General features: G+C 35.5%; 1 protein-coding gene and 1 long non-coding RNA gene across 4 annotated transcripts; one reads left to right on the forward strand and one right to left on the reverse strand.

Moving 5' to 3' along the window:
- The first annotated feature begins 503 nt into the window (after window positions 1-503).
- LOC114292766 (Calcineurin-like metallo-phosphoesterase superfamily protein) lies at window positions 504-18,789 on the forward strand. Of its 3 annotated transcripts, none has more exons than XM_028236790.2 (10): window positions 504-915; window positions 8,882-8,965; window positions 10,119-10,153; window positions 10,319-10,430; window positions 11,903-11,976; window positions 12,264-12,375; window positions 12,636-12,760; window positions 12,864-12,909; window positions 13,024-13,104; window positions 18,531-18,789. In XM_028236790.2, exons 1-9 carry the CDS (start codon window positions 715-717, stop codon window positions 13,099-13,101), a joined length of 867 nt encoding a protein of 288 aa, XP_028092591.2. In that variant the 5' UTR covers window positions 504-714; the 3' UTR covers window positions 13,102-13,104; window positions 18,531-18,789. The 3 variants fall into 3 exon arrangements, 2 of the variants coding, with proteins under 2 accessions (XP_028092591.2, XP_028092592.2); XR_003639838.2 differs by having other exon boundaries at window positions 540-915; window positions 12,857-12,909; XM_028236791.2 differs by lacking the exon at window positions 18,531-18,789 and having other exon boundaries at window positions 514-915; window positions 12,857-12,909; window positions 13,024-13,295.
- On the reverse strand, window positions 13,382-15,114 carry LOC145824657 (uncharacterized). Its single transcript, XR_014366561.1, has 2 exons — window positions 14,731-15,114; window positions 13,382-14,351 (listed from the first exon to the last, which is right to left on the reverse strand). It is a non-coding gene; the product is annotated as an uncharacterized LOC145824657 (long non-coding RNA).
- Window positions 18,790-21,996: the final 3,207 nt, after the last annotated feature.

The raw sequence follows: 21,996 nt of genomic DNA on the forward strand, positions 1-21,996 counted from the left end.
AAAATATAAATTATAAATTTAATGTAATTAAAAATAATAAATTAAAAATTATGGCCTTATAAATTAATTTTTTTTAGTGTTGTTAAATTATAAATTATAAATTATGGATTACAAATTTAAAATTATATATTAAATAAAAATGATAAATTACAAGGGTAAAATAGTTTTTTTTGAACATTTATTCTTATTCAGTCCGTCTAGTTAAACATTAGATTCATTAAAAATAGTTCAATCGACATATCTAATCTCATGACTAAACAAATATAAGATACAAATCCAATCCAATCAAATAATCCAGAGACAATGTATCCGAAACTAAGGGATTGTTTGGGATGTCCTAAATAAATGTACTTTTTGACTTTTTATAAAATATGAATTGGGTATGGGTTGGGTTTGAAATGATGTGATAGAGATGTGATGTGACTTAAATAAGATGATGTGACTTAAATAGAATAGTGACTTTTTAACTTTTTAAATTTTTTTTTAAAGACGCCAAACTTAACCTAATAGTCCGATGGATCTTTCTTTATCCGGTGCGTCTAAACATACACCCGAAATTCTAATCATTAGTTTTCTTTCTCATTTCTCGATCCAGACAGATTGTACTTTGATATATATCGATCCATCACCATCAGCCTATGTATAGTCTATTCAGGGAACCCATTAAATTGTTGAGTTAAGCCAGAGAGGTTGCAAGGTGGGTAGTGTGTGAAAATGGAGAGAAAATCATGGGTTTGTACTCTAATCACACAGATCTCTCTCTGCTTTGCTCTCTTTGTTGCTCTCCAAATTGGTCGTCCTCAGAAGCCAATAATATACCATAACACAACTGAGACAAGTCATCATGAAATTTATTTCATCAGTGTTAGAGGAGGCTCTAGACCTCCTAAACAACAGACCGATCTTCTCAAACAAGTGAGTTTCTACACATACATATGTGTGTATATATATTTGAATCTATTTCAATGGTTTCAATGTTTGAGTTTGGATTTAATTTGATTTCTATTCGTGGGTATATCTTAATTTATCTAAATTTGTTCTATGCTCCAAGAATTTCTGTTTGTCTTCATGGTCCCTGGATCTTTCCCTGATTTGTTTCATTTTCATTCTTGTTTTTTTCATAGATTGAGAGATTAGAAAATAAAAGAATTGATTGGATTGAGAAAAGAAAAGAAAAGATATGATTGTGCCGCTTTTAATGAGAAACAAAACGAAAGTTTAGTTTGATTTAGCTTTTTCACTATTTTTTTAATTTTATTTTTTATTTTTCACCATTACTCATCTCATTTATCTAAATAAGTGATGAAAAAATTTGGCTGTGTTTGGTGGAGCCTTCCAAACATGATTTCACACCATGATTTGATTTTTTTTTTTGATCAGCACACCATGATTTGATTCCTATGTTTATTTACAATTTTTAAAAATTGATTTCACACCCGCTTTTCAAAACATGTTTACCAGTTGATCCTCCCGGACGTCCGGCCTGTTGGCCGGAACAGTATTTGTTTTTAGTTTTTTGGCATCTGTAATTTTTATATTTCAAAATATTTTTATTTTTATTTTTATATTTCAAATAAAAAATATTTTGAGATTTTTTTTAAATTTTTTTTTATGAGCTTTGTATAGAATTTTAGGTTGTGTGTTTGGTTATGAGTTATAAATTTTTAAATGGGCAAATTACACTAACAGTCCTGTAGTTTGGGACTTGTGTCACTTTAGTCCATGACTTTTCAATTGTGACACATTTGATCATGGATTTTGAATCTTGTTCAAAATAAGGATAATTGAAGATACCATTATTTAATTTCAATGGCAAAATTGTCAATTTAATAAAAGATAAACTAATTTGAAAAAAATAAATGTCAAAAAAATATTTTTAATTTTTTAAAAATTATTTCTATCCACTAAAGATAAAACTATGTAAAATTGATCAAAATCAATAAAAATTGCACGATTAATTTTTAAAAATTAATTTTACATGATCATCATCCAAGCACATAATAAAAATTAATTTGGTAAAAAAAATAAATAAATATTTAAAAGATTTATCAATTTTACATAATTTTATCTTTAGTGTGTAGAAATAATTTTTAAAAATTCAAAAATATTTTTTTGACATTTATTTTTGTCAAATTAGTTTATATTTTATCAAATTGATGATTTTACCCATGAAAAATTTAATGATATCTTCAATTGTCCTTAATTGAAACAAGATTCAAAATCCAGAGTCAAATGTGTCACAATTGAAAAGTCAGGGACTAAAGTGATACAAGTCCCAAACTATAGGGACTATTAGTGTAATTCACAATTTTTAAATCAAATATTATATGTCACATCACTCAATTCAAAACTCATAATTAAATAAATTTTTTACACTCAAATCATTATTCCAAAACTCACAAATTCAAAATATAACTCTATTTGCAAATCATAATTCTAAAATTTTACCAAACGCAACCTTTATTTTCTCCATTTCTTTTTTGGAAAATATTTGAGACCCAAAAAGCTTCCAAAATTCTACCCACAATGATATATCACGGTACGTATAATTTCTGATTTGTTACATATCTAATCATTGAGGGTCCAATTCCCTTATCACATTAATTTGTGAATCAAATGTTTGAGTATCTAACACTATTGTTAAAATTTACCATCACCTACCACCAATTTACCATCATCTACCACCACCTACTCCTCACCTACTCCTCACCTACTACACTCACCCTCTCCTATATAATGAGCCACCCACCATTTGTAATATATACAACAACATATATCAATCAATAATACAATTCTCTTTATACATTAAATTTCAACATGGTATCAGAGCAAGGTTAAGAAGCTAGTAATTTTGCTTCACCGGCGGGCGGCAGTCTCGCCTTGGCCGCCCGCCGGACCTCAACACATACCTCCTCTCCAATCACCGCCAATAACCACTGCAGCAACTCAAACCACTGCTAGCTCGAATTGACGCCAACTCTTCCAGTAACTCCAAGAACCGAGTAGAGGCCCCTCCAATCTGCATCTTCTCCATACTTATGTTGCGAGTTGCGGATAACAGATTTTCCCTTCTCATCCTTTCACTTGCAGAAACCCCAGTTGTAATGAGATCCATACCAATGGTTCCAGTGGAGTGATCTGTTGCAGACTGTTGCAATGCAACTTCCAGAAGACGAAAAGCCTCCATCACATCTCTCTATCTCCACCGCTCTTATTCATCATTTCAGACTCCAAATCTCGAAGCATTTGCTGTGCCCTCTCATAGGCCTTGAGGTGGGAGTCCACACCTCTTGGGCCATCCATGGCTGCTGGTGTTACTCTCCGAAGAGTCTCCTTCGCTTCGGCAATTCTCCCTTGCTTCATCAAGCAAATATCCAAATTGCACATCTTGTTATTGTCTGGTGCAATCAATAATGCTCTGTGATAAGCATCTTCCTTTTGGCAGACTTGAAGACCCATTCACTCATATTTTATTAAACTTTCTTTATTTATTTCTTTTAATCACCTTTTACACCTCCCTCACCGACTCCCTCACCACAAAATAGAATTTTTATTTATTTCTCTTATCTTTTTTGTATTCCCTTTTTCACAATACACAAAAAAAAAAAAAAAACAAAAGAAAAAAAACAAAAACAAAAACAAAAACAAAAACAAAAACAACAAAAACAAAAATATAAAAAATATATATAGCTTTGCACACCAAACCATATTTTATTCATTTCAGGGATCAACCCCGATCACCATTTTATTTACAAAAAAAAAAAAAAACAAAAAAAAAACAAACAAACAAACAAACAAACCACCACAACACACCCACATCCACAGTGGGATTTTTTCTTCTCTACTCTGCTGCAGGTCTCTTCTTCTTGCCTCCGTCCTGGACAGCCCTTGCCGGTGTTGCCTCCGTGTTTCCCACTCCACTGGGCACGATCACTCCACCCTGCTCCTCCACTACAGCATATGGCGGACCTCCAAATCGGAACATCACGGTGGCCTTCCGCTTCAGCTCCTTATTTTCTGCCTTTAGCACACTTATCTCTGCTCGCGCATCCTTATACATGCGTTGGAGCAGAGCCAGCTGGGAGTTTAACTGTTGCACCTCATTTGTCCTGCTCTGCAGCCGGTGCGACAAGTTTGTGACCGCAGTCATGGTTTCCACACATGACTTCAGAGTATACTGATTGGCCTCAATATCAGTTTGCACCGCCATTTTTTGCTCCACCGACCGCATCGGAAAGTTCAACGGAGCAAACATAGAGGTGTTTGGTTGAGGTTCACTGGCCACCGCACCAGTTCTCTCTCTTGTTGACTCATTGAGGTCGGGAAAGAGAGTGAGCAGCCCACGGGAAGACGAAGCCATTTTCTGGGCAACAGAGTGTTACAGCGTATTACAGAGTTTCTCTCTCAGCAAAGGAAGAATTTTTCAGAGGTTTCTCTAGGTTTTTTTGTCTTCGCTTCTGCCTCAAGCACAGCCTCCGCCTCAGTTTATAAAGACCCTGACGAAGAGGCAGCCACGCGTATCGCGCGCCATTTGACGCCAGACGACAAACGGGCGCGCCAGCCAAGGCACTCACATGCCTCGCCATCATATCCGGCACGCCTTTTTATGGATTGGGCACGCCTTTTGATGGCACGCCTTTTGATAGATTGGGCACACCTTTTGAGGGTGCGACTTTTTAAGGGTTCGACAAGACTCTGTAAACTGTCCCGACATTGATTCCGGTTAGCTCCTTCATGGGTCCGACAAGACTCTGTAAACTGTCCCGACATTGATTCCGGTTAGCTCCTTTATGGGTCCGACAAGACTCTGTAAACTGTCCCGACATTAATTCCGGTTAGCTCCTTCATGGGTCCGACAAGACTCTGTAAACTGTCCCGACATTGATTCCGGTTAGCTCCTTTATGGGTCCGACAAGACTCTGTAAACTGTCCCGACATTGATTCCGGTTAGTTTCTACAAGGGTCCAGCAAGACTCTGTAAACTGTCACAACAACTGTCACAACAGTGTCTGTTACAGCGGTCCGACATGACCCCGTAAACTGTCTTCTACATCGGTCCGACATGACCCCATAAACTGTCTTCTACATTGGTCTGACACGACCACACAGTGTGTGCTACAATGGTCCGACATGACCCCATAAACTGTCTTCTACATCGGTCTGACACCGCCATCCAGTGTCCTCTACACCGTTATGACACCACCATACAGTGTCCTCTACATGGTTATGACACCCCCATACAGTGTCCTCTACAACGTTATGACACCACCATCCAGTGTCTTCACCAATGGTCTGACACGACCATACAGTGTCTCTTATCCTCTTTTATTTTTATGTATTTTCTTGTTTTGTTACTCTCTCCAAACTCAAGTTGGTTAGTTTCTATCCTCCTTGAGTTTGCGGGGGGCTGTTAAAATTTACCATCACCTACCACCAATTTACCATCACCTACCACCACCTACTCCTCACCTACTCCTCACCTACTACACTCACCCTCTCCTATATAATGAGCCACCCACCATTTGTAATATATACAACAACATATATCAATCAATAATACAATTCTCTTTATACATTAAATTTCAACAATTATTATTATTATTATTATTTTTTTCTCACCAAACCTCTCTCCATTTTTTTTCCTTACCAAACCCCTCAATAGTGGAAAACTTTGGATTATATTGGTTGGTATGGCTTAGTTTGTTTGATACTCTTGTCCTTAATAGTCTTTATCTGAAATTGTAGTCATATCAAAATGAAAATATGTTTATTCTGTTATTTATTTTCTCAAGGTGTACCCTGTTGTCTCCACAACTTTGAATCTACCCAATGAAAACAAATAAATAAATAAAATAATCACACACACACACAACTTGATAAGCTTTAATGACAGTAACTGCGGTCAGCTACCTAGAGATATCTTCTTCAAATCCAAATAATGGCTAATAACTTGAGGCATTGCTATTCATGTATTGGACTTGTTTGGTGTAGTTTTTCATTAGTAGAAAGTTAATAATTAGAAACCAGAATTTAAAGTCAACCTCCCTTCAGCCTTTTTATTTATTTATTTATTATTTTTTATAAGTTATTTTGCCTCATAAATAATAAGAAGAAATTATATCAAACATTTTGACACAGAATTCCAAAATTAATAATAAAGTTGTAGGTGTTAGGATTAGTCCACCCATGTGATATATGCGGGTCTCATATAGTTATTAGGTTGGTTTATGTATTTTGAGTTAGGATAATAGAATCAAGAATCTACTAAAAAACTCAATATGTGTAGGTTTTGGTTACCTAATTGTATGGAATTAAGATTCTTTTGCGTAAACTGTAATAAATAGTCATGGACTATAGGTTTTGGTGAGATAGAGGGAATAGTGAGGAAAAAAAAGAGATATAAGGGGTGAGAAACAAAAATTCCAACCTTTGAACATGGGGTTCGGTGTGAGCAAGGGCTCAATTATCGTTGGGATTCAAGCAACGGTGTGGGTTTCGGGTTTTGAGTATTTTAGCCATTTCACATGTATTTTCTACATTATCCATATAGTGGAATCTCTCTCCCGTAGATGTAGACAATTTGGGTTGAACCATATAAATTTGTATGTGACAGATTATTTTCTCTTTGTTGTGTGCATGCTATGCTTTTGTTCGCCTTGGTGGGATGTGGAATTAATCTCAACAATAAGTAACCCTACTAAGCTGCATCGGGCTATTATCACAATTAAAGTGCATTTATGGGTGGTAGACAAATCACTAGTAATATTCTTACTGCACATGAAATAATGCAATGGATTAAGAATAGGGAGGCATAAGGTGGGTTGGATGGTAGTCAAAATGGCACGTGTATGATAGAGTGAGCTGGGAATGTTTTGAACCTAATGCAAAAGTGGTTTATGAACTTATGAGTTGTGTATCATCAGCATCTTTTGATATTTTGATCAATGGCGGTAAAGGTGAAATATTAAGACCATAGAGAGGGATTAGGCATGGTGACCCCCTATCGCCCCTACCTCTTTCTTCTTTGTGCGGAGTGGTTGCATTATCTTTTGGAGAAGGTTGAGGCTAATCATGATTTGATAGGAGTTAAAATAGGTAGAAAATGCCTTATCATTTGTTTTTGGCCAACGACTGCTTCGTTTCTGTCATAGCAGTGAGCAGGACTGCCAAACTCTGAACTCTTGCATGGACAAGTATGAAAAAGCATCCGGACAATTGGTGAATAGGGATAAATCTTCCTTATGCTTTAGTCCTAACACAAAAAAATGAAGATCACAGCTCATTTCTACAATCCTAGAGTTTTGGACTGTGTCCAAAGGATGGAAACAATTGGGCATTTGATCAAGAATTTTGTCAGCCTCAGGATGTGGTGAACAAAGCTATTTGGTGAATGTGGGTTGAGTGCATTGATTCTACCAAACAACCAGTGCAGAACATCATGACCAATGTCCCCTCCCTTGAGAATCTCAGGTGGACAATGCCAGCTTCTCCCATGGTCAAGTTCAATGTTGACGTGGCTGTGAATGAAGTGGAGTATAGAGCAGGCTTTTAGCATAATAGCTAGGGATGTTGTTGGTAATATTATTGGATTGCAAGTTATTCCCCTTGGGGAATGTTTGGATGGCAGGAATCAAAGAGAAGGAATAAGAATCTCATTATCAGGATTCTCATTACTAGTAATAAAATTGTTGTGTTAATGTTTCAAACATTTGGTTTAGTTAGGAATTCTCTTTGTGAAAACAATAAAATTTTAAATATTGTGCCCCATTTAATTTAATTTTTTTTTAAATGGTTCACATTACCATGGGAGAGTGTGGGGATCAAACTATTGTTTCGTTTTGAAAAATGATTCCAGTTTGAGTAGGTTATCAGAAATTACCAAATTAACCCTTACTTTGTAGCTCCTCCTCGTTTGTTGAAACCCCTTGCAGTCCCAAATGCTCTTATGATTGCCAGAGCATGGAATATACCACAACTAATCATTGAGGGGACCCTCTGCAAGTGATCAAGGCTTTGAATGAAAATGTATGTTCTTTGGTTGATATTGACATCTTGATAGCTGATTTGTCTCGTGCTGCAAACTGGATTCCAATCTTGTAGCTTTAACTTTGTTGAACGTGATGTAATAGAGCTGCAAATCATATAGCAAAGCGTGCTCTAAATCTGGGAAGTCAATGAAGCAATTTTCCATCTTGGTGCTATGAAGCTGTTCAGACTAATTGTAGACCGAATATTACAGCCTGGTTGATTTAACTAACAGGGCTAGTCTATTGTCCTAGAGTTCCTACATCTCAACAAGAGGTCAAGGATTTGTCTCTTCCCACATGTAGTGGACATTGTAATCCCATAACTCACGGTACCAACGAGGCTATCCTGTTGGCCAAGAGTTCTTGCACCTCTCTAGGTGAGTGGTACGATTCTTCCTACCTAGGTTTTGGTCTTTCGCTTTTGTAATTGTTTGGGCTCTTTATTGGGTTTGTAGCTTGTGGCGATGTGTTGGACTTTCTTTCACAGTTAAATATCCATTTTGATGTGGTTCTCATGATGATTGTAATTTATCTCCTACCAATTGACCCCCCAAAAAAGCCTGATTGATTCAAGTGCATCACGCCCTCTGTTCCACCTCGATTTGCATGTTATGGCCTTTCTTCCATTTTATCTCTTTCAATTGCTTTGGATATACTAGCTTTGTGAGTTTAGTGTTTATCATCTCAATCTATGCACAATCACTGTATTTTTAGGATCAAATTTTCTTAATTGTGCTTGGCTGCATCTTCTTTATAGCTTGCTTATTTTCCCTCCCAATTTCTTTTTTCATGTTTTCACATTTTTTTGAAACCTGTTTTGAATCTTCTTATTGTAATTTTTGTTGTTCTTGAAGATGGCTGAGGTGGTAAAGACGTACAAGGCAAGGTTTGTTATCAACATTAGTGAACTTGGGGAAGATGATCCACTCATGCTGAATGTAAGAACTCATTCTAACTTCACAAAAAGTCCAAATTTGTATAGCATTTGCTGTTTGTTATTCCAAATCTGGAAATAGTGATCACTTGGCTTCAGTAGTCATTTGATGGCAGAGAAACCTTATTCAGTTGGCTTCCTTTTTAAACATGTTGAACCTAAATTTCTTCAATAAAATCTAACATTTACTAGTTAAAGTTCTGTGTGGGGGTGTTTGGGAAGAAGCTTTTTTAGCTTTTTTTAGCTTTTTTGACTAAAATAGCACTAAAAGACAAATAGACTAAAATAGTTAATAAGACAAAATGTCACATCAAATCCATAATCATTTCACTTTTTCTCTCACAAACATCACATCTAACTACAAAAAAATCTAACTATCTTCCCAAATACAAAAATTTTAGCCTCCTAAAATAGCAACTTCCCAAACACCCACAATATGAAGGAATTTTGGTGAAATTGAGGAAAAATTATCTCCAAAAGCTTCATTATACGTAAAAACCAGGAGGAAAAAGAAAAAAGAAAAAAAAATGAGTTCTGATACATCTGGAAAAAAATAGAAACTAAGAATAGGAATCTTTGACAAATGGGATCAAGAATCATTATTATTTCAATTCGACACACAAAAAGGGGTGTGGAAAATTCCTTTTCTCGTATCAAAGACTAGGAAGTTGAATAATCCCTTCTAGAATTATATCTTCCCCACATTTGGCCATTTTATTTCCCTCTTATTTATCTCTAGTATACAGATGAATTTGATTCTATTAGAGTTGTGTGACTTATTGTTATTGAGACAGTTTGGAGCAGTGTGGTTTATATGATTTCTTTCCCAGGAATTGATTTCCGTTACTAGAATTGGCCTTGTTTATATTTTCAATAATGCTAAGTACACATAATTAAAGCGTAGGATTAGAATGGGTCACAGGAAGTGCAATGGTAGGCAAAGATTTATCCTGAATCGGACCCTTTCATAACTGGTTTAATCTCAGCCTTCCATTGCATTTTCCGTGGACCATTCTTTTTTTTTTCTTTCCTTTGTGATTTGTGGGGTTTTGGGGGAATGGGGCAATGGTAGGATTGGAGCATTGTCACTTTCTTATTCAATTTGATTTTCATTGACATCACATTTTAGCAACAATCTAACAAACCTTCTCTAACAGGCTACGTGGAATTTTCAGTCATTTAAAGTTCCCTGGTACACCATCCTCTCTGAAACAGTTCTCTGATTTTGGTATATTACATGTCATATGTTCTTTTTGTTATCTTTTTAATCTTTTTTAAAATTTGAAAAACATTTGATTTCATGGTTCAAAGAGAATCAACTTATCTATCTCTTCATGAGGTTGTCCTGATCTTGTAGGTATACAACAAAAGCTTCAAAATTACGAGGAGCAGGATACTTTGTCAAGCAGGTCAAAATCCCCTATGGGCAAACCTTAGATGTTATTTTTGTGGATACCAGCTCACTGCAGGTGTGTTCTTGTCTTGTTTTATTTCGTATAATTAAGATGTTTTGTACCTCACAACATTATTTTCATCTGAATAAGCAGATGTTGCCTCCCTTTTTAGTTTATAGTGTACACCTATTAAATTGGTAGCATTTCCAGTGTTGTAGGAGTGGTTTTTATTTTTACTTTTTGATATGCATCATCCCGCTTTGCATTCTTTTTTCTACCACAAATTGACCACCGGATTTAAGGTGTTGTTTTAGTAGATTCACAGATCAACTTGAGTTGTTTTTATTTGTTAAGAAACTATACTATGTCAAGAGTAAAGTAGTTGAAGGATGGAGATAACAATGTTTCGATTGACTTTTACTTTGATCCTTAGTATAAGCGGGTTTATAACTATTACTCTTACTGCACAAAATTGAGCAATTACAAATTGTTCCTGCTATTTGTGTTTGTCAAGAAAAGAAATGATACATATTCGCATGTGTTTCTATACATAGTATGCATGTTATTATCAGGATGCTTTGACGTACTTTCAAAAATCATCTCATGGAATTCCTTTCCTGCTTCAAGTCTCACCCTTGTTCTAGCTTTGTATTTTTCAACAAATCCAATTTAAGTTTTAGCCCCAGATTGCTGATCAAAACTTGCACTGACAAAAAAAATTGAATTGGTTGATTAGTCTAATTTTAGTTCCAATTAGGTTGTAGAGCGGTTTAAGTCACGGAAAATGACTCACTGCAGAAGACAAAAATTTATGGGGGTAAGGTTGTCTACCTACTACCTCTCCCATACGCTACTGTAAAGTGGGAGAGCCTTGTGCACCGTGTGACCTTTTCTAATGTCAAGCAATTTATGTTATAGATGTGTTGACACATCACTAACATGCTAAAATCCAAAGTGAATGTAACACAAAGTAATCTTCATTATTAATCATTGTAGTAGGATATTCAAATGTTGCATGCTATTGCAGGGCACTGATCTCTCTCCCTCCCTCCCTCTCTATGTGGCTTGATATAATTGATATATCTTTGTTATATAAGGCTCAAGTGATAGTAATACATTCCGAGATTGTGATGGTAATGAACTAAAATTAGTAATAGAAAATAAGAAGAATAAACAAGTAGCAATTCTGGGATCAATATGGTTTTTAGGTGCTTCTCTGGTTAGGAATTACGAGGTCCATTATAGGATTGAGTTTGGAATGGTTTTAGTTGTGTTCAAAGTATGGTTTGTGGGAACATATTGAATTGTTGTTTAGTTGATAAATAACATGATGCTTTTAGAATATTTAAGTTCTTCAATAGTTGAACTTGAGATCCTTCTTCCTTTTATTCTGCTATGGGATACTTATCACACATTAATGTGTATGTTCATTGCAATATTCTCTCGTCTCTATCTCCTTGCTGAAAGAGTGACATTGTTAACATTCATTTTTCTGCAGTTTGTGGCAATAGTATTTCAATTCTAACTTCAACAATTTTATGGTTTAGGATACTTCAAATGATGGCCAAAATGATCAGTTAAACTGGCTAATGAGTACTCTCGAAGCAAGCAATGCTAGCTGGTAGGATCAAATGGCATAATACCTGCGATTTAAAGATTATTTCATTGGCTCAAAGTCAATGTGAAGAAGTTTAAAATCCATTGGCTTTGTAAATTATTTTATTGAACACGATTTCATATTTTAAATTCCAATTTTGATCTTTTTGGTATATCTGAAAGGTAGTTTCGAATTTGGAGTACCCATTTTGATTTGGGTATGAATGCAAAGTACTATCGAGTTCAAAACTATCCACTTTTGGGAAGGTTTCATAAATTAAACCTGTTTTTTTTTCATATTTGTGTATCCAGGCGTATCATTGCTGGATTCCACTCAATTGTAGCTTGTGATAAGAATATCGAACAAATGGAAACAAAAGAAGCTGTTGAGCCTCTGCATCGAATATTCCTAAAATATGGAGTGGTAAGTAGAGGACTATGCAACGTTCCGAAATCTTCTCAAACTTTGGTCTAAATCAAATGAATCATGTTACTTCAGAGAACTCAAATTCATTCAAGTAAAGTTGATGTTGTTTGTTTAGAATCCATTGAAGTTAATTCAATTAAATTGCTCAAAACTGAAATACATATTGTCTATGTAGGTTAACCTCAATGCAAAATGTAAACCTTTGCTTGTGCCTTGTTGATAAATATGGACTTCTGATATGTGCATTTTCTCTCCAGAATGCATACCTGAGCGGACAGCCGTGTGCTAACAGTTTCCATACAGACAATGACATCAGCAACAGAGGTCCGGTGACCAAAGGACCATATTTTACTACCATGCATCAAAGGCCGGTTTTTAAGAAGTGAGTAACCATTTATAATTTATTGAGGGGATTTTACAACAAAGTTTACATTTGCCACCTTACCTACTAGGTTTTTTTTTTTCTTCCCCAATTGAGATTACAGAACAGTTAACGGGTTCCTTCTTCACAGAGTGAGCTCACTAGAAATTGTGAGTATCATACTCTTTATGTGTTTGAAAATAAATTCATATATTATTATTTTGTGTTAATTGCTTCTCCATTTTCAGGAGAGTTCTTGTTTTCATCATCGGCTTTCTTTGCAGGTGAACTATTTTGTTACCTTGACAGGGGAAGTTGTGGACAGACTTGCTCTCCAACAATGGGGAAAAGAGGCCATGTAAAAGGTAAGCAATGTATAAAACTATTTGCTGCAGTTGCAGAGTTTTTATTGATTAGTTTAGTCGCAAATGGTGGTGCAATCATGTATTGTTGCCATATTTTAGCAATGAAGCATATTATTTTGTAAAAATGTGAAATATTTATTTGGAAAAAAATCGTTACTATTTGACAATGTTAATCATCTGGTTTTGCACAATAATATTTGATGGCCATAATTAATACTTTTAGACATGTTTCAAAAATGTTAAAGGAATCAAATAGTCAATTTTTTTAAAAATCCAATTGAGTGTTTGAAGAACAGAGCATCTTGACAAAATATATAGGATGGTAAGTTATAGTTTCTACAAATAATATAAAAAACAATATAAAACAAAAAGTAAAAATTTATGTGACAACACATGATTGTGGTACCAATAATGCTACACTAAATTTTGTGTTTGATTGGTACAAAGCCTCAGTAGGTGTTATTGTACTATCTGTTTGGCACGAGTTTTAACATATACCCTTTTGGTACGAACCTCAGTAGCGTCATTGTTGTTGCGGCACTTGCCGTCTCAGTTCGGTTTTCCAAGACATGCATAGGGCTTATGATATGCTATTAGCTATACTTGTGTTTATATCAGCAAATCTTACACCCTTAGTCACCTAACTACAAACTTCTTAGCTTCCCAAAGTACGGGCCACAACAAGTGTTGTGCTTTGTACCAAGCCCAAGTGGCTTCCTTAGTCTTGCTTGGGCAACCAAAGCAGGTCTTTGACCTCGGTAAATGGAAAGGGAGTCCCTTGTGTTCGACTTACCCTACTTCCATCTTCGCGGGGTCGTTGTGGTATACTGGCATCTTTGGTGCCTACTATCGGTTCCAACCAGTAAGCGTTGGGGCCTGCTATTAGAGGTAAGCTATACATGCTTCAAGCCTACTATCAACCCTAGGCTGCTAATGCCTTGGGGCTTGCTATCAGCGCCAAGCATCTGTACATTACTTTGTATAGAAGAGGTGTCCCTCAAAGGCTACTATCACTTGGGGGGAACTACGCCTTAGGAGATAGTTGTGGAGGTTGAAGTTGCCGCAGCTCCCTTCCCCTCAATAATTGTAAAAAGCGGCGCTGCAATAAAATGATAGCGTTGAGATAGAGTTTGTCTTAGCAACTAGGCCTCAGCAAGTAGTGCCTTAGAGCATCTTCAATGGAGCTGCCAAAGTTATAATTTGGCAAGAGTGAAAAAGAAGTAATCTCCAATAGCCTGCTAATACTCCTGTCAAATATAGCATATGACATATTTGTTGTCAAATTTGGCAGGAGGTTTGGCATTTGCCAAACATGCCACATCATCAAAGATTAACAGAATTTTAGCTCCAAATCAGATGATCCTCACTTAGAAAAAATAGAATTCGGTCTTCATTTTTCATCATTTAAAAAAAATAAAAAAAAAAACTAATTTCGTTCTTCTGATTTCACAAATTCACAAAGTAGCCTTTCACAAATTCAAAAATTTCTGGAAGTACCCTTTCACAAATTCACAAATTTTAGTGAAGAACAAATAACAAATTTCATCAGAATGATCAGACAACTCAAATTTCACAAATTTATATAAATTTCTCAAGCAATCTGAAACAAATTTAGAAGACAAATACTTGGATTCCAGCATGATTAATGAACTTGTTCTTCATCTCAACCAAAATCAACCTCTAGGGCTTGTTCCTCATCGACTTCTAGGGTTCCATTGAAGTCCAAACACTGGTGTTCCAAACACTAGTGTTTCATCAAACTTGGCGATCAACAATTGGCGCTAGTGGTGGTGATCGAAATCACAAAGAGAGAGAGAGAGAGAGAGAGAGAGAGAGAGAGAGAGAGAGGTTGGTTGGTTTGAAGACGATCGACGTTGGTAATGATGATCAAAATGAAGATGGAGAGAAAAGGAGTCGACTGTGGGTTTGTGAGAAAGAAGAGAGGGATAAAGATAGAGGGAGAGAGGGAGATGCTCAGCCCTTGAGTTGAAATCAAAGAGAGAGAGAGATGATCAAAATGAAGAAGTACGGAGATGCTTTATGCCTAGGCCCAAAAATTCTAGAGGTTGAATGTCAATCGTGGATTATGACACCAGCCAACGGTTTGGATAGTGTCTTGGAATGCAAAATGAGCTTTTTTTTTTTTTTTTTTTTTAATTTTTAATTTTTTTTAATGGTTTATATTTGTCTAGTCGAGTAGAATGTAAATATTTAATTTTTTTAGAAAAAATTTTAAAAAGGTCATAGAAGACAAAAAAAAAATATATATATATATATATATATATAAATTCACTAAAAAGTCCATATCCAAACAACACTTATAAAATTAGAGGAAAAGTTGGTTAAGATTTGTCAAAATGACATGGGACCATTGTAGCACCATTGCTATAATTTACCAATTTATTACTATTTATTGTCAAATTATAACATTTATCATTAAAAATGCTCTTAGTGAGTTCTCTTGGATACTTTTTGCTCTTGGCCCGTTTGGCCCAAACAGGTCAGATGTAGTTCGATTTTTTGGTAGACCAATTTCCCATAGCAAGAATATTAGAGGGTCGTAATTTTTGTGGTCACAATGGCTCAAAACTGTCAAACGACGTCGTTTTGACATGTTTCGCACTCAAAACGATGTCGTTTTGATAATTTTAAACAATTATAACTACAAAAATTGTGACCTTTAAACATTTTCCTTTCCCATAGGCTTTGACCCATGTTCATTTAATGATATTTATTTGCCTAACTGAGGCGACTTTAATGATTAAGTCAGTGTCTTAATTCTTCTCCCTGCTACAATTGCCCCTGGTGTGTATGGGAAACACTAGTCTCTTTTCCCATGTGTGGATGACGTCAGCCTAATAAGCCTAAAGTCGGATTCCTTCAACAAAAGCCTACGTCGTCTTCTAAAAAGTCATGATGGTCTTGGCGAGTTGTGATAGTGATTAAGGCCAAGTTTGGCCTGAGACGAAAAAGATAAAAAGTCAAAAAGTCATTATCCTATTTAAGTCACATCATCTTATTTAAGTCACATCACCTCTTTAACACATCACTTCAAACCCAATTCAAACCTAACTCATATTTCATAAAAAGTCAAAAAGTGCACTTATTTAGTCTTCCCAAACTAGGCCTAAGGTCCAGTTTGAGGAGTTTTAAAAAAATTAAAAAGTCAAAAAATTATTTAAAAAGTAAAAAATTGTCACTATTTATCAAAAATTAACAAGTACGGTTGCACAATTTTCAATATTAATTTTTTCCTACATATTAATTTATACAATTTTTTAATACACATTTTTTCATAAAAAGTCAAAAAGTTAACCTAAACATTCATATTTTCAACCTCAACTTTTTAATTTAAAAAGATAAAAAGTACACTTATTTAAGACATTCCAAACAATCCCTAACTCTCCATAAAAAAAGCCTTTGGGGCCCATTAAGGCCTCGTTTGGGGAGTGGCTATTTTAGTCAAAAAGTCAAAAAGTTAACTAAAACTAGTCACATTACCTCTCTACTTTTTTGCACATCTTTTCGTAAAAAGTCAAAAAATTACTAAGCCTCCGTTTGGAAAGTGGGTTAGCTTTTTGGCTTTTTGACTTTTTTGGCTATTTTAGCCTGGGCTTAAAAACTTGGTTTGGGAAGAACTTTTTGGCTTTTTTGAGTTTTTTTGTGAGAGAAGAATATAATGATTATGGGTTGGATGTGATGTTTTGTTTGTTATGGCTAAAATAACCTATTTTATTTTTTGTGACTAAAATAGCCAAAAAAGCCCAAACCATGGCTTCCCAAACAAAGCCTAAATGCCTAAGTCTCCTACTTTTCTTTGTTTCTTCTTCTTTAGCTCTCAATTCTTGCATTTCTTGTTTTCTAGTATATCTCTTCTATTCCCAAAATCTCTTCCCTTTTTTCCTTAGAACCACTATTACTTAGCAGATTTCTCGCTGATAAGTCGGTCCCTCCTCGTTCTGAATGGAGAAGGGCTCCTTACCTTGGTGGCCTTGTTGACCTTTTTTAGAGGAACGCTGATGCCTTTGTTCCTGTAGCGCCTGCTTTGGAGGAGCCCTTACTCTCTTTTCCTGAGGCTTCTTTGGAGGAGGCAGATATGGTAAACCTTGCTTCAGTGATGCGATTTCACGTGGAGCGTGGGGGCTTTTCCCATTCTTTCATCTATTACCGCACCCATTCTGGCCCTTCGGTTGGCTGGGTCTACTGGGTCAATGATGTTATCAAAAACTTGCCTTTGAACAACGCTTGAGGGCCACATAACTCTTTGGTGCCATCATTACTTCAAGGGATCTCTTTGTACGCAAGCTCCAAACCAACACTGACGTGATTGTATCGTGCTAGATTCATGACACCCATACATTTGCTCGCTCTTAGGGTGAGGTTGGCCATACCTTGGAGGACGTCGCAGTTTTGCTCCGTTTCAGTGTTCGTGGGGACCATGTCTTCGACTTTACTTCCCTGACTGTTGAGATAGTTACTGCTTTGCAGATGGTTTTTCGTGAGGCGAGAAAGTAGCGATCTTGTTATGGCCCCAACACTAGCGAACGTTTGGTTGAGAGCCCAAGAAGGACAAGACTTCCTATCTCTCTTGGCTATGCCACTTCTTCAGAGATATACAACCTGTTATGGGCACCATATCGAGCAGACTCGTGTTTCCATCGAGGGCCCTGCATATTGCACCAACTTGATGTTCGCCGATGCCATCAGTTATTTTTTGTCGTTCTTTGTTCTGCCCAACAACCCCTTTGATAGTCTGAACTCGCTAGTATCCCCTTTAGCGGTTTGACTTTGCAACGGGTCCCACATCCCTTTGGCCCCTCTCTTTTTGGGAAATCTGCATGTTCGACTTGACTCGGCTAGGTCCCTGGGTCATTTTAATGTATGGAGCTTTGTCCATACCTAGTTTCTAATTGCCTTCTTCTATGACCGGTTCCCTTCATGTGGCCCAAACCCTAGGGAATATTACATCTCTTTAATTGAAGAAGTTCTTGATGTCGAGGGTAATCTAATCTTAACGCCAAGGGAAATGTGCTGGTAAAGGAAGTGAACAACTCCTTTCCGCTTATTGCTCAGTGGTATAAGGTCAGTTGCAACAAGCCATTCTTGGACTACATTGACTTTGCTATGGAATGTGTTTTCTGCCCTTATACCCAAAACTCAACTGGCATTTCAGTTGTCCGCTTTTACTTTGTTGAGGCTTGCCATGTTGACTTCACTGTGAGAATTTGGTTTTGATTAATTATTTTTTAGAATGAAATGTTGAAAAAATCAATTCATTTTTTTTCAAAACATGACTTAATACATATATTGCAATTAAAAAAAAAAAAAAATTCAAATTTCATAACCTCCATGAAGTTTGCACAATATGCACTATGGATTTTTTATTATTATTTTGCTTATACACTTTCGTTCTGTTTGTTTTGTAGGGATTCTAACCTTTCCATAGTGAGCTGGTCTAATATTTACAAATATGAGAGATGTTTTCATCTATAGCACTCATAGTTATTGTTGGATGCAAGAGGAAAACATTAGTAATTAGTGATCAAATATTAAAGGATCCTTTTGGATGAATGTAAATTTCAAATCAAGCAATTTGAGGTTGCTTGAACCATGGGCATAGGCTATCGTGTGAAGTACGACACTTCCCAACTAGTATATATAATATAACTTACTTTTTGAATTCAATTTTCACCCAAAACTCAAAACCTATTTGGTCCTACACGTGATTTCTCAATGTTGAGAAAAACACATTACACCATCAATGACACGGGACATGAGGGTAAAATTGACAATCTACAACAGAGAAACGAAAGCATTCCCACTTTATTAATATGGATATATAATAAGAATAGGAATGTTATATAAAATATATAGTAGTATATATTTAATAACATTTTTTGGTTTTGATTTTTTCTAAATGCAATTTTGTTTTCATATGTTCAAATTGTTTCATATTATATGGAATGTTAAAAAAAAAAATTAAAAATAAAGGAAATAAAAAATTAAAGGTCGAGTTTGGTTAAGATGAAACCGGTATATATATTAATTTGTTTAGAAAGTGATGAAAATTAAAAGAAAATTAATTTTCTTGTAAAAAATCATGAAAAATTATTTAAAAAAAAAAATCAATTTTGCTTATAAAAGTGGTAAATTATAGGGTTATTTACACCAATTATTAGTGAATATTAGTTTATCTCTTCATCTATGAATCTGTATATATTGACCCCTTTTATAAAAATATATAACTTTACCTTTTAAACTATCTTCAAAATAAGTGTATTCGTACAATTTTTATAATTGAAAAGGTCAATACTTTTTAATAATAATGAATTAAAAAATCGTTCTGGGATGAGCTCACATTTGTATTTTCATCTCTTCATATACAACTATGCTTCTCGTGATGATCTGAACCTTTTACCTCATAAACCCTGCCATAAAGGTCATCAATGTAAAAAAAAAATAATTTCATCAAATATCTATAAATATAGAAATAAATCATAGTTTGTTTTATAAAAATGACAAATAGAATTATAAACTTTATAAAATAAAATATAATTTATTTTCGTTTTAATAGTTGTTCGATAAAATTAAATATTTGAATAGATAATATTTGGGTGAGCTTTTTTCATGTTGATATCTCAACATGAAAGAACTTGAGGGGCCTATAGGACCCGCCATGGATCCTATTTCAATAATTCGAATTGTTGGGTGAGCTTCTTTCATGTCTCGACATGAAAGAATTTGAGGGCCTATAGGTCCCACCATGGGACATATTTCGATGATCTAAATCATCAATTTTGTAGAACTCTCAATGTATATTATCCATAATTAAAAAAAAAAAAAAAGTTCGATCCAATAATTATAACTTTTTCATTTTATCACATGTCTCCGAAAAATAGACGACAAATAAATTTTTGAAACAGACCATCCATTTTTAAAAAAAACAAAAGTGATAAAATGAAAAAGTTACAATTATCAGATTGACCTAAATTTTTTCATGGATTATATAAATTGAGGGTCCTGCAAATGAATTGCTTGAATCATCAAAACAAGGCTCGTAGTAGGCCCTACGAGCTTCTCAAGTTCTCGTATTGAAATATCAACATGAGAGAGGCTCAACCTATAATATTTATTATGAGACTTACGAAATAAGCGGTTTGAATCATTATAAATATGAAGCGGAATTTATCTCAAATTTTGTAAAGGTGGCTCTAAATGCACCCCATTTTTTTGGTTGAGCACCCATTACTTAGGGCACTCTAGATCAAAATTTGAATTGTGATATAAAAAATAAAAATAAAATAAAAAATTAGACACTCTACATAATCCCAACTCTATCCCACCTATTTCAATTAGTTTCCACTGCTGGGCAGGCACTGCCACTGCCACCATCAGTGTGATGCCTCCAACCCTTTTCTCTCCATTACTGCCGCCACCTCCTACCACTAACCCTTAGCCCAAACTTGCAACAAATTCACTTGAGAGATTCCGAGAATCATTTGTTGGTATTGGTGGTCTTGCTGGACTTTAGAATTTCATATATCGTAGTATTTACTTGGACCAATATGTATGTTCTGAGTTCTCATCGCCAATCAATAGTTCGTGACAACAGAAAAAGGTAACAGTGCTAAATACTTTAGCATCAATTTATGTAGACATGTTATGACTATCTTCAATTGGGAAGGTAGTTTCTGCTATATTGCTGTGAGGAGAGGGGTGGATGGCGGGGGTTAGGAAGCACTGGAGGGCGGCATCGGATGTTAGGGAATGGCTGGAAAGGGATGGTCGGAGATGGCCGAAGCTAGACCTGTTGCCAGAACTGGAGAAGCCTACCGGAGTTAGGGTTTTGGCTAGTTTAGTAATTGAAAAAAAGGGTAAAATGGTATTTTTAAAAAAAAATGAAACTTGTGTGTCCAACCAACAAAATGGGAAAATTCTATTTCCACACACTAAGTTTCCTTACTCCACACACTTAATGAATTTAGGACAAAACCCTAAATCTACTACACACTAACCACCTTTTTCCTCTCCAGCCGCCGGTGAACCAGACCATTGCCGTCGTCACCTTCCCAGCCCCGCCACACTGTTGCCGTTGTTGTCTCCGTTCTAACCCGTCACTCAACCGTCACCTTTGTCACTTTAGCGATCATCCCTGACGACCCATCACTCTGCAAGCACCACCATCTCCTTCTCTTCTTCTTTTTCTTCTTCTTCTCTAGTTCTGGCACCGCACCCCCAACCACCACTGCAACTCGCCCCACCAATGATGCTACAACCTTCCATCGCGACCCATCCTCCAGATACACTCCACAATGAGACCCAACTCCTCAACCTTCGAATCAAAGAGAGAGAGAGAGAGAGAGAGAGAGAGAGAGATTGATTTAGGGCCTCGTTTGTTTTCAGAGGTAGGATTGAGGGGATTGATAGTGAGGGGATTAATAGTGAGGGGATTGATAGTGAGGGGATTAAGTAAAATTGTGTTTGTTTTGATGATAGTTGTTAGTATATGGATTGTTAAATTATTTTTATATAAAATAAATATAAAATAATAAAACAAATAAAAAAAATACAAAAACATTAAACATTAATGTTTTTAAAAAAATGCCCAACATGTAAAAAATTTTTAAAAAATAAAAATAAAATAAGAAATTTTTAGAAAAAAATAAAATAAATAAAATAATGATTTTTACTTAACAAAAAATATAAAAAATTAAATATTAATGTTAAAAAAAAATGCCCGACATGTAAAAAATAAATAAAAAAAAAATTTCTAGTTTGCCGGACTATTTTTCTAATACCAAGTCTTAGAAGTCCATCTAAATCCCACCTGCAAGGCCTATCCTAAACCCTACGGCTTAGCAGTCCCTTCCTCAACTCCGTAAACAAACAACA

The sequence above is a fragment of the Camellia sinensis genome, chromosome 4, assembly GCF_055761805.1.
Source record: "Camellia sinensis isolate YWXY chromosome 4, ASM5576180v1, whole genome shotgun sequence".
NCBI lineage: Eukaryota > Viridiplantae > Streptophyta > Magnoliopsida > Ericales > Theaceae > Camellia > Camellia sinensis.